The sequence below is a fragment of the Pongo pygmaeus genome, chromosome X, assembly GCF_028885625.2.
Source record: "Pongo pygmaeus isolate AG05252 chromosome X, NHGRI_mPonPyg2-v2.0_pri, whole genome shotgun sequence".
NCBI lineage: Eukaryota > Metazoa > Chordata > Mammalia > Primates > Hominidae > Pongo > Pongo pygmaeus.
The window spans coordinates 10952820-10970803 of record NC_072396.2 but is presented as its reverse complement, the minus strand read 5'-3'; the positions used below and the strand labels follow the sequence as shown (position 1 = coordinate 10970803).

Here is a 17984-nt window from a genome sequence, read left to right as displayed (position 1 = left end):
AGGGGCAAATAAGCAGAGCGGGCAGCCGGAGAGTTGCCCAATTGGACCATCCACAGCTCTTCTAGCTGTGTTATAGTCTTACAAAATGCTTCCTTTATGTCCTGCTGATAAAAGTTATAGACTTATTCTTAGAAGCATTTTTCTGCAGGCATAAATTTTGCAACTGAGATCATTGTTTTTAAGTTAGAGAATTTGAAAGGATTCTAGTAATACAGCTTCATGTGATATCCATTCTCAAAACCAATAAATGTATTTATTGGTCATTTGCTTACCTCTCTTATTATAGGCAGAAATGGGGCTGGGGAGGAGGAGTGAATAAAAAAGGCCGTTCACATCTCTAATACCTGGAAATAACTAGTCGTCATTGGATCTGCTAAAATTATAACGAAATGAATAGAACTATACTAAGATATCTGTTTATCTCCATTAAAATAAAAGCTCTTCTAGACCATACACAGTATTTAAAAGTTGTTCTCTGTATGTTATTGACTACCAGGTTAGAAAAATAAACACTGAACTCCTAATGATGGAATTTATAAATATATGGAACAGATTCTGTGGTGTTAATATAGAAATTTCAAATAAAACCTGACAAGGTAAATACTGTATCACATATCAAAATGACTTAAATTGTAGTCCATGGAATACTAGACTTAAATTTATATGCAGATTGTATTTTACTAGGTTTTTGAAGTTCCCTCGGCGGCCTGTCTTGCCAGGGCATTTGGAAATGGTAGCTATTATAACCAATGAAAAAAATGCATTAAAAAATTAAAACAACCTAAATTACATGTATTTGCGGTCTGTCGAGTCGAACCTGAAGATCGTCTCAGACTCCTGCAGTGTAATTAAAACATCTTTAAAATTTAGTTACATATGAAGAATTTATGCTTTTATACAAGTGGCATGTGTTAATATGGGTGTGTTTTCATATTAACTATTGTGATTAAAGTTTCTTAGAAGAAAATATATGGGTTGTGGCACTTGACGTGTCCATATCCTGATCACGCTGGAGTGGTGGTGTTGGGTGCCAGGGCTCCGAACACAGTTGCTGAATGTCACTCTGAATATTATGGAATGAAACAAGCCAGATCTGTGTTTGTCTTGAAAGGTATCCAGACCTAATATTATACTTTAAAGACATTCTGAAGTATTGACTTCGGAATAAGAGCAAGCATTCTTTAAGTCCTGGGCAAACCCAAAAGGAATTACTGAAATCTCCTGTTTCAAGCATACATTTTAATAGTAGTGCTCAATGACAAGTCATTAATTCCCTGCAACCTGACTCTTAGGTTCAGGTCTCCAAAGGCTAAAATTAGGGGCATTTGTCTGCTTCCCGTGCTATTTGATTGGATATCACTGTATGTAGAAGTACAAAGCTCATCTGTTAAGTTGGATTTACTATTCTCTGCTGGTGTCCCTATCCATGCCTAAAGGCTCATATTGAGATTGGTGTAAAATCAGCTGTCCCAACATGAGTTGTTCAATTATCAGCTCAAATAAGCCTTACTAAAAACTACCTAACATGAAGGAGGTTGACTGTGGCTCTGTGAAGATGCATCCAAAATGTGTGCATTAAAAATAAAAATGATAAGAAAAATTAATCACCCTTTTTGCATAAAGTAGGTAAGGAAGCCTCATTCTTTAAGCAACACATGTTTTATAACTTTGCCTTCCACAAATTTGACCTATACCCAATCCTTGGCTGAATATTAAGAAACTAAATCTGCCCACTGGTATCCTTGCCTTTTATAAGGACCGTTTTGAATTATTTGTATTTCTTTTCTTTGGTGGTAGTGGTGGGAGGGTAGTGTTGAATGCCACCAAGTCGTAACACACTTACTAAAACCTCACAGAATAAGAGCACTATGAAAAAATCACTTGGGGAAAAGGTAATGAATTAAGGCTGGGAGCAACTTGACTTTGGGTTTAGATGGAACTTGAAGTTGATGTGTTAGTGATAATTGCTATATCATCTCTCTATTTTTATAAATCCTGGTTTGTAAAAATTTGTTTGATAATGTTATATTTGCCTTCACAGGAATGCTGTGGTCTGGACAGTGTTATATAACATTCCTCAAAAATTCTTCTAAACTCTCAAGGCCCTTTTCTTGGGGTCAGACTCAATGGTACCAATGAGAAAAGCCTGAAAGCGTGGAAGACTTCTATTGTTTAGCAAAGCTGAGAGAAGACATTGTCTTAACAATCTATACTAGTTGTTAAATTAACTAATTAGTTGATTTACTACATTGGATTTCAGAAGGGTTGTCCAATGAATATTCAGTTTTCCATGCTAATTGGAAATATCATTGAATATTTACGTGTGTACAGTGGGAAGGGACTAAGCAATGATGGGTATACAGCAAGTACTCAATACATACTGTGGCGTTATTATACTCTCTTTTTGCTGGTAGAATTTTCTGCTATGCACATGCATTCCAGGCAAAGGGAAGAGACTGTGCCCATGCTCAGACCCAGAAACAAGCCTGGATCCATAAAACAGCTTGTTCACAATGGGAGGAGCACAGCACAGGAGTGGGGAAAGTAGAGGAAAAGAGGTATGAGTAATACTGACCACGAAAGGAAAGGGAGTTGCCCATTCAAACTAACAGATGAGAAGGGCTTCATGGACAAGATGACAACAAATAGTAGCATTAGCATTCATTGAGATTTAGGACATTGCACAACATTTTAGAAATATGTACACTTAGTCTAAAATGGGGACCCACAGTCCAGATGGGAATTCTGACAATAATCACATCATGAGAAAGCTGAGCAAATTGGATTCAGTGTTTTTGGAAAATGTAATCTTAGGGGGAAATATATTCTTGTAGCTATGTACTACTAAATTGAAAATCTACAGAAGAAATCATTTATGAAATGTGTGGGCATGCTTTTAATTTGATGGTGGTTTAAATATTTTATTAACTGTATGGGCATGCTTTTAATTTGGTTGTGGTATAAGTGTTACAAATTAAGCTTTTTTTTTAAATCAGTCTAAACTCCAAACTTGAAAAACAAGTTTTTTATTTTATTTAACAAGCACCGATACAACACATCGTGAGCCAGGTGCTCTTCCTAGGGCTTGCATGTATCTCCTCCTCTAATCATCTTGACAGCCCCATGAGGAAACTGAGGCACAGAGGTTAAGAACTTGTTGAAGGTCTCAGAGCTAGGACTTCAAACCAGGCAGACTGGCACCAGGTTCTGTGTACTTAACCATTATGCTCCTTAAATTAGAATATCTACGAGTCAAAATGCTGTTTAATTTTCTTCAGATTATTGTGGGTTCTGTCAAGCTAAGCTTCCTCGCCATAAGTGAAAGTGCTCTTAGCATCTTGTACAGAAAGAATTCTTCCTAGAGGTTCATTGAGTGGCATCTATTTCAGACTTACACAAAAAGTTTGGGACAAATGTTAGTGTTTAACAGAAGCAGATGTTTATCAGTGGCCCAGACAATATTATTATTTTGATTTTTACCTTCTAGACTGGGGGCATGGCAAACAACAGTTGTGGGTCAAATCTCACTCACCACTTGTTTTGGTAAATAAAGTTTCGTTGAACACAGTCCTACCCACTCGTTTACATATTATCTATGGCTGCTTTCATGCTAAAACAGCAGCAGCATTGAGTCATTGTGTCCAAGAACATATGGCCAATAAAGCCTAAAATATTTACTACATGATCTTTTATAGCAAGTTTGCCACCCCCTGTTCTAGACCAGTGAGGTAGCCACCAGCCAGATGTAGCTCCCAAGTGTTCGAAATGGGGCTGGTTTGAGTTGAGATGTGTCATAAGTGTAAAACATATCAGATTCCAAAGACTTAGTAAAAAGAAAGAAAAAAATGTAAAATATTTCATCAGTTTTCAAATATTGATTGCAGGTGGAAATGACAATTTTATTAAAATTAACTTTTCTTGGTTCTATTTTTTTAATGTGACTACTAAAAAATTTGAAATGTGACTCACATTTGTGGGTCACATTAGGTTTCTATTGATACTGCTGATCTACAGCCTGGAATTTGGAGGATATGTGACCTCTAGAAAAAGCAGAAAGAGGAAAGATGGGAAAAGAGAGAAAACCTCTTGTATTTGCAAATGTCTTTCTAAAGCAATAAAATATTTTCTGATTTGGCTCTTCCTCACAGAAAGGCATACGCAAAAATGGGTTAGGTGGTCTATGGAGATGATCGTAGATGAGTTCTCCCAGAAGCAGACTCTGACTCAGAATTTGAGTTGGGAGGTGATCCAGGAAGCACCTGGAGGGAGAGGGGAGGCAAACAGGGATGAGAACGAAGAGGAAAGAGGGTTAATGAGCAGGTTGTTGCTGTGGACCCACGTGCTGCCTCCCAATTGCGCCCTGTGGGAGATTTTCTAGACAGAGGCTCAGAGTGGTTCCACCCAGGAGGTGAAAAAGCTGGGCTGCGTATCCACCAATTGCCAGTAATTGCCACCTGAGGGCTGCTCCTAGGAGCATCAGCTTCTTCTTACTCTCCCCAGCACCTGCCTTGCCTGAAGCCAGGTAAGGCCCTGGGGTGAAAAGGCACAGGTGCTTGCAGGAAAAAGCCATGAGCAAGCTGAAGAATGGTGCCTGCCAGAGGCACAGGGTTGGGCCCTTCTAGTGTCTGGAACTGTGTCCAAACTAAATGTTCCATCTTATAATGCATAATTTCAACAGACATTCATGTAGTTCTCTGATGAGTGTGTTCATTTTCTCATTTGATCTTAACAATAGTACAGATAGGTAGATTTATCATTATCCATACATTATGGATGGGAAAACTGAGCCCAAGACACATCCAGTCATTTGCCCAAGAGAGTCCAGCTGGGATGGTAGCCCCGGTCTCCTCCCTCTGCATATGTGGTCACTCATGCCTGACTCCTTGGATTTCTACAAAACTTGGCTTGAGTAAGGAGATGTCAATATATTGATGTTTTCAAGGTGAGAACAGGAAACTAAAACCAATTTTTCTTGTGCTCTGTAGAATTTTTTGAGATATCCATTGGGCAGTGTAGAAACTGATATCTACTTAATCCCATGACTTTTATATGGAAAAGTATGATCTTTGTTTTGCACAAATCACAATCAAAATCAAGAGATTATGGAGCCTGCTGACCACTACCACACAGGATGTTAGTGATAGAGTTAATTTCCAGAAAATCATCAGAGAAGTCCCTGTAGTGGAAGCTTATGGGTGCATGGCTCATTAAGGACTGGATTTTGTTATCTTCCCATTACCCAGGTTCCCTTCAAAGGTGTTGTCAGCCCCTTTGGTACCACTTGGAAACAAGTCTCTCTCCCAGCTTAATTTCCCTTTATTATGCTTCTAACTGACTCGGTAATTCTTTGCAGACTTCAGTAACACTTGTACTATTTAAATTTGAATAACCCCAAAGGATCTGGATAGGTCAATGTGTTTAAACCACGGGCTTTAGTCTATGTATTAGTTGATTAAAAACAGATTTGATGCATGATGTATACTTAATAAAGGGAGGGGGAAGCAAGCAGATGTTTGTAAAATCTCAATGTGTTGGATTGCATTTCTTTGGCCCTCTTTTGCTGACTAGCTTTAGAAAAGTCATACTTAGGACAATTGAACTGTAAACAGTTAGATGATGTATTTCCCTAGAAATTTCCTGCTGTGAAGGGTCAGCCAAAAAGAAAAGTGTCACCTAGTATTAACATACCAAAAAAGTTGACAAATATACCTTATGATAGTTATGTCTATATCAAGGACATTGAAGAATGGGATGCTTCAAAATCATCCTCTGGTCTCTGACCATAAAGCGATTAGCAGTTGCGATTCATTTAATCCAAACAATTAAAAAAAAACCTTTGGCTTTTGTTGTTGTTGTTAAAAGCAAGTTTTTCTTTGATGCAAGCATAAGATCAAGTTGTACATAAATCACTGTGTCTAGTTCATTCTCTGACTCTTCAGCCTCTTGTATCCCATTCTTTAAGTGAAAAAGTTATTTTTCCCCTTTAAAATTGTCATATTTGAAATGTTTTGAGTGTTTCCAAGACAGAATTGAAGGTTTCTTGTTGGTTTTCCAGTCCAGATGAAATGTGCACAAAGCCTTCCTCTGAAGTTTGAACACATGAGAATTACAGGTAAAATATTTTAAAATATATTTTAATGAATGCATAACCAAGCATAAACATATGTGGAAAGCCTCCAAGGACCGGAAATGAAAGAAAGTGTAGAGTGGTGAGAGAAGACTGACACTGGGCTACTCCCAAGAAGTGGAGAAGACATGGGGCAATGGTGACTTTAGTGGACACATAGGGAAGTGAACATCACATGTGGCAAGAGCCTTGTACACCTGGAGGCCAAGACCCCCATGCATAGACTGGACTCAATGGGAACCTGACATCTTCTCTGGAATTGAAGCCAGACACAGAACTCTCATGGAAGGAAGCAGAGGCACTGAGTCAAACTAGGATCTGTGCCTCTGTTGCACACGAGTGCCTTGTGGGAGCGTCCTCTTTGGGAAAAGAACCTCACGCCCTAACCTCAGAATATGCTTCTCATCTGGCTGGGCTATGTCAATCCCCAAATCACAGCACAGGGAACAAAGTTTACATCGTATGAGCTGTCAGACAAAAATTACAAGACAAAGATAAAATCAGATCCTTGAGAAATATTCAACAAGCACAGGGAAATACAGAATTGCCTTTTCTCAAAAAGAGCTTAAGAATAAGTAAGTTTAGTTGTCTTGAGATTATGGAGAAGAGAATTGTGTTTTTGTAATAGGAACAGAGAGAAATTCAATAAGAAAAGGGAGATAAAGAACCTACTAGAAATGAAAATGCATTCATTAAAAAATTTTAAAAACAGTCAATAGGATAAACACCAGATTAATAAGTTTAACTTGTTTTAAAAATAACCAGAAAGTTCTGCTTTTGACATATGCATTTTAAGCCTTAGATAAAAGTGGTTCTTTTCCTTAATATACTTTTCTAAATAAAAAATTTAGGGAAGTAGAATGAGCTAAAATTTTCATAAATAAATTTTACAGCATAATGAAATTAACACCTTTATGAACTTGTTAGTTTTCAAAATCCCTCAAACTCTTTCTAAATCCTCTTTTTCGGATGGCATTATAAATTTGAGGTCTGTTTTCTTTTCCATGAAATTTCCTGTTGTTCCGTATCTTTGCCATACTTGTGGAACTGTCTATATGCTAAAATACAGTTTCCCTAATCTTTTGCCCTCTCAACCTCTCTGATGTTGGCATGTGACATTGTTCTATTTCCTGCCCATGGAAGATTCTTCCACATGCTCACTTCTTTCTTTCCAAAAAGTTTCCACTGTTGTGCAACAAAAAACCCCTGGACATCCTTCAAGCCTCAGCTGCAAGACTTGGCCCTCTTAGAAACCTTTAACCAGCAGCCATCAACTCTTTCCCTTCTCTTGTTTGCAGTATCTTTCTCCCAGTTTGTACAGTCATCTATTTCCTTGTGGACAGGGAGTAGATATTAATATTTGTATTTGATTTCCCCACTGTCTCTTTCAGAGTCTGGCATATTGTAGAAGCTTAATAAGTACTTGTTGTGTGAACACATAAGTAAATGAATGAATGGTAGGAACACATAAGTAAATGAATGAATGGCGTAAATCAACCTTGTCCAACACATGGCCTGCAAGGCCACCTGCAGCCCAGAAGCGCTTTGAATGCAGCCCAACACAAATTCATGAACTTTCTTAAAACATTATGAGATTGTTTTCTGATTTTTTTTTTTTAGCTCATCAGCTGTCATTAGTGTTAGTTATTTTATGTGTGGCCCAAGACAGTTCTTCTTCCAGCGTGGCCCAGGGAAGCCAAAAGATTGGACACCCCTGGCAATCAAGAGCATGTGAATGAGAAGGAACAGAGAAATCTTAGTGAGTCTTACCCAGAGCAGAGAGTTATTGTGTTTGAAAATAGGATTAAATAGTCATTCCAGAGAACTTTAAGTTTGATGCTCTAAAGGAATAGGGAATAATTCTAGAGTCTTATGCAGGATAATGAGTGGTAAATATAGTGTTCAAAGAAATTTGATCTGGCATTGATGGACAAAGAATAGAAACATGAACAATAAAATGTACAATTGTTTGTTGGTATCCATAAAGGATTAATTTCAGGGTCTCTCATAGATACTAAAATCATGGATGTTCAAGTCCCTGATATAAAATGGCCTGTTATTTGCATATAACCTAATCACATCCTCCTGCATACTTTAAATCATCTCTAGATAACTTATATTACTTATTACAATGTAAATACTATGTAAATAGTAGTTATATTCTATGGTTTAGGGAATAATGAGAAGAAAAAAGTCTGTACATGTTCAGTACAGATGCAGTCATCCATTTTTTTCCAAATATTTTTGATCTGCAGTTGGTTAAATCCAGGTATGTGGAACCCAGTGGATACAGAAAGTCAACTCCACTACAACTGACCAAATGTGTGTGTGACGAGGACTAATCATAAATGTCTATAAATGACCTTATTGTCAGCAAGAGCTAAACAATTCAAACCTTCCTCCAAGGGATTAGCCTCAGCCTGCCCATAAAAGGATATATCTGAAAAATCCAATGGTAGTTGATTTGATGTGGGAATATATTCCTTATATTATTGCCAGCTCTGATGCAAGTAAAGGGATAGAAATCCAATTACCTCCTTTCTCCCTAGGTCGTGATCTGGAGATAACCTACAACTAATTATTCTGTTAAGTATCCCTGAGTTAGTGCGAGAAGCGGGAACAAAAAGAATAAAGTCTGAGCGTGTCTAAAAGGTTCTTTTAAATGCAACTTTTGAAAATCCAGTTTAAATCTATAAATACTTGAAATTATGTTGATTTCACTAAGGTTTCTGAAAAATGTATCAGTTTTTCCTGAGTATGAGTAATTTTGTGTATCTGAAGTATAAAAGTATGCAGAATAATATTTTTCCTCTTTTTTTTTTTTGAACAGCAAAACTTAGAGAGTAACCTCACCAACCTTATTAAGAGGAACACAGAACTGGAGACCCTTTTGGCTAAACTCATCCAAACCTGTCAACATGTTGAAGTGAGTATCTCTGTATTTCTGTATGGTATGTTTCATATGAAAACTGCCAGATCAAGGTTTTGATATCCTCATGCTTTATAATTTTAAAACAAGAATCCTTTGTTAAAATTAAATATTTTGCAAAAGCCAAAATAGAAGATGAAGGAAATTAAAAGGAATTAGAACTTCAGAGAATCTCTCCCATCCAGGGCTGCTTCCCATTCCCATTATAGCTCTTCCTGATCTAGCATTACATAGCAGTGCTAATGTTGTAGATTTTAATTGCCCTTACAAAGAACAGTCAAAAAAGGTATTGTAGGCCAGGCGTGGTGGCTCACGCCTGTAACCCCAGCACTTTGGGAGGCCGAGGCGGGCAGATCACGAGGTCAGGAGATCGAGACCATCCTGGCTAACACGGTGAAACCCCATCTCTACTAAAAATACAAAAAATTAGCTGGGCGTGGTGGCGGGCACCTGTAGTCCCAGCTACTTGGGAGGCGGAGGCAGGAGAATGGCATGAACCCGGGAGGCGGAGCTTGCAGTAAGCTGAGATTGCACCACTGTACTCCAGTCTGGGCAACAGAGCGAGACTCCGTCACAAAAAAAAAAAAAAAAAAAAAAAAAAAAGGTATTAGTGTACTACAGCTACCATAACAAATTACCACAAACTGGGAAAGTATAAAACAAGACTAATTTATTCTCTCAGTTTTGGAGGCTAGAAGTCTGAAATCAAGATTTTTGGCAGGGCCATGCGCCCTCCAAAGGTTCTAGGGGAGGATCCTTCCTTGCCTCTTCCCATTTTCTGGTAGTTGCAGGCAATTCTTGGAGTTCCATGGCTTGCAGCTACAGCGCTCTAAACTCTTCCTCCGTTATCACATTCTGGTGTGTCTCTGAATTTGTGTCCAAATTTTCTTATTGTTATAAAGAGCCCACCCTACTCCAGCCTTACCTCACTTTAACTTGATTACATCTGTGAAGACTATTTTCAGACCAGGCATGGTGGCTCACACCCTGTAATCCCAGCACTTTGGGAGGCTAAGGCAAGAGGATCGCTTGAGCTCAGTAGACCAGCCTGGGCAACATGGCAAAAACCCATCTCTACTAAAAAATACAAAAAATTAGCCAGGCGTGGGAGCACACACCTGTGGTCCCAGTTACTTGGGAGGCTGAGGTGGGAGGATCACCCAAGCCTGGGAAATCGAGGCTGCAGTGAGCTGAGATTGCACCATTGCACTCCAGCCTAGGCGACAGAGTGAGACCTTGTCTCAAAAAAGAAAAAATAAAGACTCTATTTTCAAATAAGGTCCCATTTACAGGTACCAGGGGTTAGGACTTGAACATACCTTTTTGCAGACACAGTTTAACCCGCTGCAGGTGTATATTAACGCATCTTAGTTGTCAGATGTGTTTCCATGAAATAAACCACAATTGCAACAACAGCAGAACCTGCAATGACTACACTGCATAAGGAAAAAATAGATGCCACTTCCTTTATGTGATTTTCAAAGTCCTCTTCCATCTTCTCCCAAACTGTCTTTTTTACCACCCCACCCCATGAACTGAAACTAAACAATTACCATTCACTACACTTTTAAGCCTTCTGGCCCTTAACCAAGCAGTTCCCTCTGACTGGTAGGCCCATTCCTCTAACCTATGTCTATTTGTCAGAATGCTTCCTGTGTATCCTCCAAGTCCTAAGTCAAGAGGCACTTCAGTTGTGAATGTTTCTCTGGTTCCCTGGACCAGAGTCATCGCTCCTTTCTCTGAATCACATAACATTTTATGATACCGTGTATGTGATTCAGAGAAAGGAGAGATGTCCCCGCCCCAATCTCATGTCGAATTGTAATCCCCAATGCTGGAGGTGGGGCTTGGTGGGAGGTGTTTGGGTCATGGGGGCAGATCCCTCATGGCTTGGTGCTGACTCCATGATAATGAGTGAGTTCTCACAAGATCTGGTTGTTTAAAAGTGTATGACACTCCCCCCTCCACCGCCCGCCCCCCTCCCACACATACTCTTTCTCTTGCTCCTAATTTCGCCATGTGACGTGCCAGTTCTGGCTTTGCCTTCTGCCATGTGTAAAAGCTTCCTGAGGCCTCATCAGAAGCCGAGCACATGCCTGGTGCCATGCTTCCTGTACAGCCTGCAGCACCCGTGAACCAATTAAACCCCTTTTCTTTGTAAATTACCCAGTTTCATGTATTTCTTTATAGCAATACAAGAAAAGTAATAATCTTCTCATGGCTTTATCATTCTTTCATGTACCAGTTCCATTTTTCCAACCAGAATGTGAAGTCTTAGAGGATGGGAATCAAATCTAATTCGTCTTTGTATCTCATAGACTCTAATGCAATGATTTTCACACAGTAGGAGCTCAGGGAATTTGTTTTAGATGAATTTGCATGATGACTCTCCAAATGGCAAATTTTGAACACTATTTGAATGCTTGCAAGTTCAGCTCCCCCAAAATATCTAAAGTTGGAGGAGCAAATTATTTTGAGCATGCATTTAAAATTTTTGACAGTAACTCCATTTTTGCAATAAGAGTTCCTTCAAGTCCCTTTGATCGTCTAAGCAGTAATTATAAGTTTATAGCCTCCTATGTGCCTATAACTGTCAGTAGACGCACAATGTAGCAAATAATAATAAAGATTACAATATGTTAGAGAACAATGTACACACATTTAACAACATATTTAAAGAACAGTAGAGTAGCCAATCAGGTGCTCAGCTAGTAGAATATTGCATTTATGGATTCTAAGATTAGCATTTTTTTACAGACTAATATTGCTGAAATTGAGCTGCAACTTAAATGAATGGTGAGACAGTTTAATGGGCAACATTTGTTTGTTCCTACTGGCACACAAAATATAGATGAGACAGTTACTGGTATCTTAGATGGAGTATGGTTTGAGAAGGGGGGATTAAAAGAGAAAAAAATGTGAGTACAATTTTTCTGAAACTTTGTGGAAGAGTCAGGACTTGAGCCAGTTCTTATAGATTTCACAACTATTATTTTTCAGTACCCTAGGTATTGACGTGTCAGCTTATTTATGCAACACAATGGTGTTTGTCGGGGATACATTCCTCAGCATAGCAGAAATTAGCAAAGATTGCTTTCAGAAAGATCCTATTAGTGTAAAAGCGTGTCTACTATGCAAACACTGGTGCTTTGGTGGAAGGCTTAAAATACTTTGTGTTTGTAAAGTCTGTGCTTTTACTTACAAGTGCTCCCCTTGTGATCGGAAATGTAAAACTGATTACTAAGAGAAACACATGAGTTAGCAACTTTTTCCAACTCCAAATTTGTTGTGTTTTCCAAAGATAATATCCAGGGAGATAGAAATTAGGGATGTTCTCATCTCCTACCTAAGCCATCTACTCCAGCTGTTCATCATTTGAGGTGCTGATGGAGGTTATGATAGGTGGAAGAGGGAAAGGCATACAAAAGGAAAGAAAAGGAGGAATTAGAATAAAACATAGGTGAGAGAGCAGATTAGGATTGATCAGTGAGCTCATTGGTTCACTTAGTAGACCCTCTTGCTTTAAAAGCTACATGACTGTCAGGGTAGAATCAGTGTTTCATCATGCTGAGATGAAGTTGAGAGTGTGAAGGCAGCAGCAGTGGCAGCAGTGTGTTGCAGAATCCAGACCTTTTGAACCCTCTGCTTAGACTGGATTCTCTTTTGGCAAGCATCTTGCCAGGGAACATGTTGAGCCTTGTTGATTAAACAATATTGGAAATAATAGTGAACAAGCATAATGTTTTCATTATTATAGGGTAAAGTTAATATGTATTATATGAATAAATGGATGAACAAAATGGAATAATCTGTGTGCCATATTTTATTTTTATGATGTGATGGCATTTGATGTTTAGGACAGTAAGAATGATTTCTCTTCAGTAAAAAAAAAAAAAAAAATTACCTGAGCTTTATGGTAAATCTTATAAATGCTTTATGGATTGGGTGATTATTTCATTCAATTTCAGCTAGTTACTCCTTAAAGCATTAATGTCTGGTTTCCATTATGACCCGTTGTGATTTCAGAACAAATGCATTGCTCCTAATGCAATATTATTATGGCTTGAATTTACAAGACGCTATTCATCCTAACATGATGTAAAATTACATTCTAAGATGTTCAGTAATTTCAAATGACAGATAAATTGAAGAAATTTACAAGAAGATTTTGGTTTTATTTTAATAGATCAGATATGATTTTAGTTGCAATACAGGCTTTTCAAATAAAGCTATTACTGAATTGATTGTAGCAGACTTGCAAATAGACACATACATGCCATTAGAAGTAATTCTAAACAAGGAATAAAGAATATTCATTCTTTTCTCTGTTGTTTTTGTATAAATCCTTGGGAATGGAAACACATGTTTATGGGTGAGTAAATTTGGTATTTGGGGAATTTATTCTAGATAAAAATTAAAGAAAATTATAAGTACAAAAATAATGATACTTACAGTACTTATTTTTACATTTGTTTTTATTCCTAATTATTAGTATTCTGAAACTATAATTTTCAAAAGTTGAACACCCAATTCTCATATAATGATTGAATTAGTCCACATCAAAGATTTTTTTAACTTCTTAATGAAGGAACCAGCAAGATGATAAAGCTGCTTCCAAGGAGGATGCCAGAAACGGATACATATAAATGTGGAGAAGGGGGTAGTAGGGGGAAAAGAATGCCAGACTAGCATAGCTAATTTGGATACGAAACTGGTTGGTGACCTACAGGGCAATAAACGTGAAACATTTGGACAAAATAAGTTGCATATTACTGGGTTTCTCTAAGTTAACATCTAACTTTGCAGAGTCTAAGCCCTAACCACTAGTAAATAGAAAGTCAGACTCTGTTACATCCCAGTCTGGAGAGTCAGATGACCCTGACTTAGGCTGACTTCATGGAATATGCTCTCGTGGGACTTTGGAAGGGCTCACAGTCTTCTCTTTCTCTTTTTTCCAAGTTTTGGATAATTTTGCTTAACATGACTTTCTGTTCTAGAGACTGTTGATCTAGGAGCAGTGTTTGCTAAACAAATATTTCTGGGAGGGGATGTACATTTTTGCCTGTGGACAGTTACTTTAATTTGTTACAGTGTCTTGCTAGTTTGTTCATTCTGGTAGTGCGGATGGAGTACCCACTGTGTGTGTGTTGCACTGTGTTAGGTGCCAAAGGACCCTGCCCACAGGAAGTTTACTATCTTCACTAAGACAGAAGAGCACTTATAACACAAAATAAAGTAGAAAGCCATAATTACCATGAAGAAGGTGTGGATTATCTACTTCAAACTTTCAGAGAAGCAAGAAATTATTTCTAGCTGGGGACTGGGGAAGGCAGCGCAAGATCTGAGCCTGCCTTCAAGGGTAGGTAACATTTGAGTTTATGGAAGCAGGGGGACAGCACTGCTTGCCAGGCAAATAAAGGCATGGGGATAGAAAGATGAGGAGTGTATGTACACAAAGCAAGTAGTTCATTCTGGAGAAATGGAAAGCGTGGGAGAAGGAAGGATCTGTAGGAACTAGTTTGGGAGAGATGAGAGCTGGAAAGGCTTTCATGTTGCATCTGAATTTGAACTTTGGTTTTGAAGGTTTAGTGAGGGTTCAAGGAACACATAGACCTGTGTGAGTTTCACAGTGACAACTGGCATTTCTAACTCTTTTTCAGGGAATGACATTTTTGGTTATTGAGAAAATAATATGGATATTGTCATGCAAAACAATCTCATGTCCAAGGGAAACCTTCACAGCGCTAGGAAACTCCAAAAAGGCCATGGAGTTTGTTAGGCATCAGAATGCTATTCTTTTAAATCAGTGCAGTGGAAAAGAATTTCCTGGTTCACATCCTTGGTTCCTAGATGGTACTTCTTCCTTTTCCTCTTCCTGAAGGTGTCCTTGTATTTGGGTATGAGCATTCCCCGGGAAAATAATTCCCATGCCAGCTGGAGCTAAAAAAAACTCACAGCACAGAGGCACCTCCTAATTGTTGTAAATTAAATCAATGAATTCCTTCCCACGACCCATGAGGAAATGCCACATCCTTATAAGTCCACATCTCTTCTCAGGGATTTACCTCTGCTTTTCTTCAGAATGGAAAACAGTTTGAAGGTTCCCCTTCAGCCACCCAACTCTCCCCACCCCCGCCACATTGTTTTCATAACTTGTTTTTTAAATGAGGGTAAGCAAATGAATGGCTTTTTGATTGTAAGTGCCAAATATTTTTAAAACGGTGGAGAACAGAGAATGGCATGCTGTGGCTCATGCCTGTAATCCCAGCATACTTTGGGAGGCCAAGGCAGGAGGATTACTTGACCCCAAGGATTCAATAACAACCTGGGCAATATAGTGAGACCTCGTCTCTACAAAAAATAAAAAAAACTAGACAGGCGTGGTGGTGTGCGCATGTAATCCCAGTAACAAAGGAAGGCCAAGACTGGAGGATTGCTTGAGCCTGGGAGGTCGAGGCTACAGTGACCCATAGAGTGCAACTGCGCTCCAGCCTGGGTGACAGAGTGAGACCCTGTCTCTTAACACACACACACACACACACACACACACGAGAGCAGAGTATGAAGGCCAAGACAGTTTGGGACTCAGGAGGCAGAGACATTGAAAGAGCAACTTCAGGCCAGGCGCGGTAGCTCACGCCTGTAATCCCAGCACTTTGGGAGGCCCAGGTGGGCGGATCACGAGGTCAGGAGATTGAGACCATCCTGGCTAACACGGTAAAACCCCGTCTCTACTAAAAATACAAAAAATTAGCCGGGCGTGGTGGCTGGCGCCTGTAGTCCCAACTATTCGGGAGGCTGAGGCAGGAGAATGGCGTGAACCCCGGAGTCGGAGCAGGAGAATGGCGTGAACCCCGGAGTCGGAGCAGGAGAATGGCGTGAACCCGGGAGGCGGAGCTTGCAGTGAGCCGAGATCACGCCACTGCACTCCAGCCTGGGGGACAGAGCGAGACTCCGTCTCAAAAAAAAAAAAAAAAAAAAAAAAAAAAAAAAAAGAGCAACTTCAGGTAGACTCCTAAGAAATGTTTGTCTAGGATTGTAAAAACTAATGGGTTTTCAACCACTCTGTTTTGTTTCCTTCAAGAGAGAAATAAGGTAGAATGGATGAGTTTGTAGTTAACACTAGACAAATTTGGAGTTAATTGTATATGTAGTGAAAGACAAGCTTATGAGAAATGATCAAAATTTGGGTCACCTGCAGAACTTAACTTTTCTAGGTCAGATAAGGACTATATCTCTTCATCACATTCCTCTTCCCATTTTCTTTGAAAAATCAGAAGACGTAGTTTATTAGCTAAGCAAACACTTGGAATCACTGATATGTACCAAATTTTCTGCACATTCCGATAATCAAGTTCTTTTACAGCAAATACAACACCTTGACACTTAATAGATGTTCATTTTGGGAATGATAGCTGACTGTGACTCTAAAGATGATGGCCAAGAACAACTGGGAAAGGGTGGCCAATTGCCATAATGGTTTCAAGAGGATAAAGGCTCAGCAGTCCTTACCATTCTTGCCCAAGGTCATCCTAGAAGGGCATTTTCTAATCCAACATCCCTTCAAAGTTCCAGCATTGGCCCCTTTGGTTTATCTTGCCTTGTTTGTAATCACTTCTTAAAATTCTTTTTGCCATTATTTTTCTCACTAAGTTTTTAATCTATTTTTGTTGTTGTTTTATTTTAATGGAAAGTTTGCTCTCATACGGCTTTCTCTGAGTTTCTCCAGTGCTAGTTGTCACATAAAGTGACAAGGTTCTTGTGGAGGAATTAAGGCTGTTTAATTAGATTTCTGCTCAGATGATGAGTTTTGTAAATTGAAAAGGATGAGAGTGAGGTGTTACTTGGGTGATATGTACCGTGTAAGAAATTGTAGAAAATCACTTGGCAAAACAGATGGGAGTCTGTAGAAGACTTTTCCAGTAATTCACTGAGCCCTAAAAGCATTCATTTGTAAACTTTGAAATAATGAAAAATCACTGGGTTAAAAAGAAAGATGAACCATTTGTTTAATTTTGTTGTGCAGTTTTGTAATGCCAAAGCATTCTCTCTCCATAGAAAACTTGGCAATGGCTTCATCCGGAGCCATTGGATGAAGACCAGCATGCAAACACCAAACGAGCTATTTGTGTCTTGTGAACGTGTGTCTGATCTTGGATGAAGTATATCCTGCTGGGGGCCGACATGAATGTCCAAAGTTATAATCCATTTTCACTTGCAGATGAGGGTCAGATTCCCACCCGATCTGACCCCCTGTGAGAATGCTTTCAAGGTATAATTAGAGTCAGATTCTGGGCCTCATTAAACCACATCATACAACCCACAGTCAGCTCTGGCTCTCCATGTAATAGGCTCTAGAATTATGATAATGTGATAGTGCAAATATGGTGGCTTTCAGAAACTGGATTATGACGAGCCACTATAATAATGGTTGATTTCCCAAGTTCACGTCTTAGGATTCCCATGACAAAGGAGAAAAGAACTGTTGGTCTGCACAGAAATTTATCATCTCTGGAGAAGATTATTTTTTACTATTGCATATGAATAGACATTATTCATATGCAATAGTAAAACAGTTGAAACAGTTTACTCTACCAAGTTTACTACAATTGACAACTCATGAAGCAAATGTAGTTTTTCTTGGTTGAGGTTAAATTTAATTATTAAAGTATCTAACACATATTTGAATGTCTCCCTTTGGATTCAGTGCCCTTGACTTAGAAAAATTTGATTCATAACAGGCATTGGATCCTGTTTCTTTCTTGGGCATATTCATGAGGAGTAATGAGAAGATACCAGCAAAAATCTTTGAGTATTTTGGAATGAGATTAATCTTATGAATAAGTGAATATAAGGCTTAGTAAGCTGGTATTACTTTTAGAATGACATTCCCAAGTTTCAGTTTTGAAACTTTATATAAAACATTAT

General features: G+C 38.7%; 1 protein-coding gene across 9 annotated transcripts in view; it reads left to right on the top strand.

The window, feature by feature from the left end:
- Nucleotides 1–17984, top strand: part of MID1 (midline 1) — a 384641-nt gene that overhangs the window by 297886 nt on the left and 68771 nt on the right. For 8 of the 9 annotated variants that reach the window (XM_063660355.1, XM_063660359.1, XM_063660357.1 and 5 more), the window contains exon 3: nucleotides 8958–9053. The exons of the other annotated variant lie outside the window; for it this stretch is intronic. In XM_063660355.1, the coding sequence (XP_063516425.1) occupies nucleotides 8958–9053 (96 nt within the window). The remainder of the gene's footprint in view (nucleotides 1–8957; nucleotides 9054–17984) is intronic. 9 annotated transcript variants of the gene reach the window in all.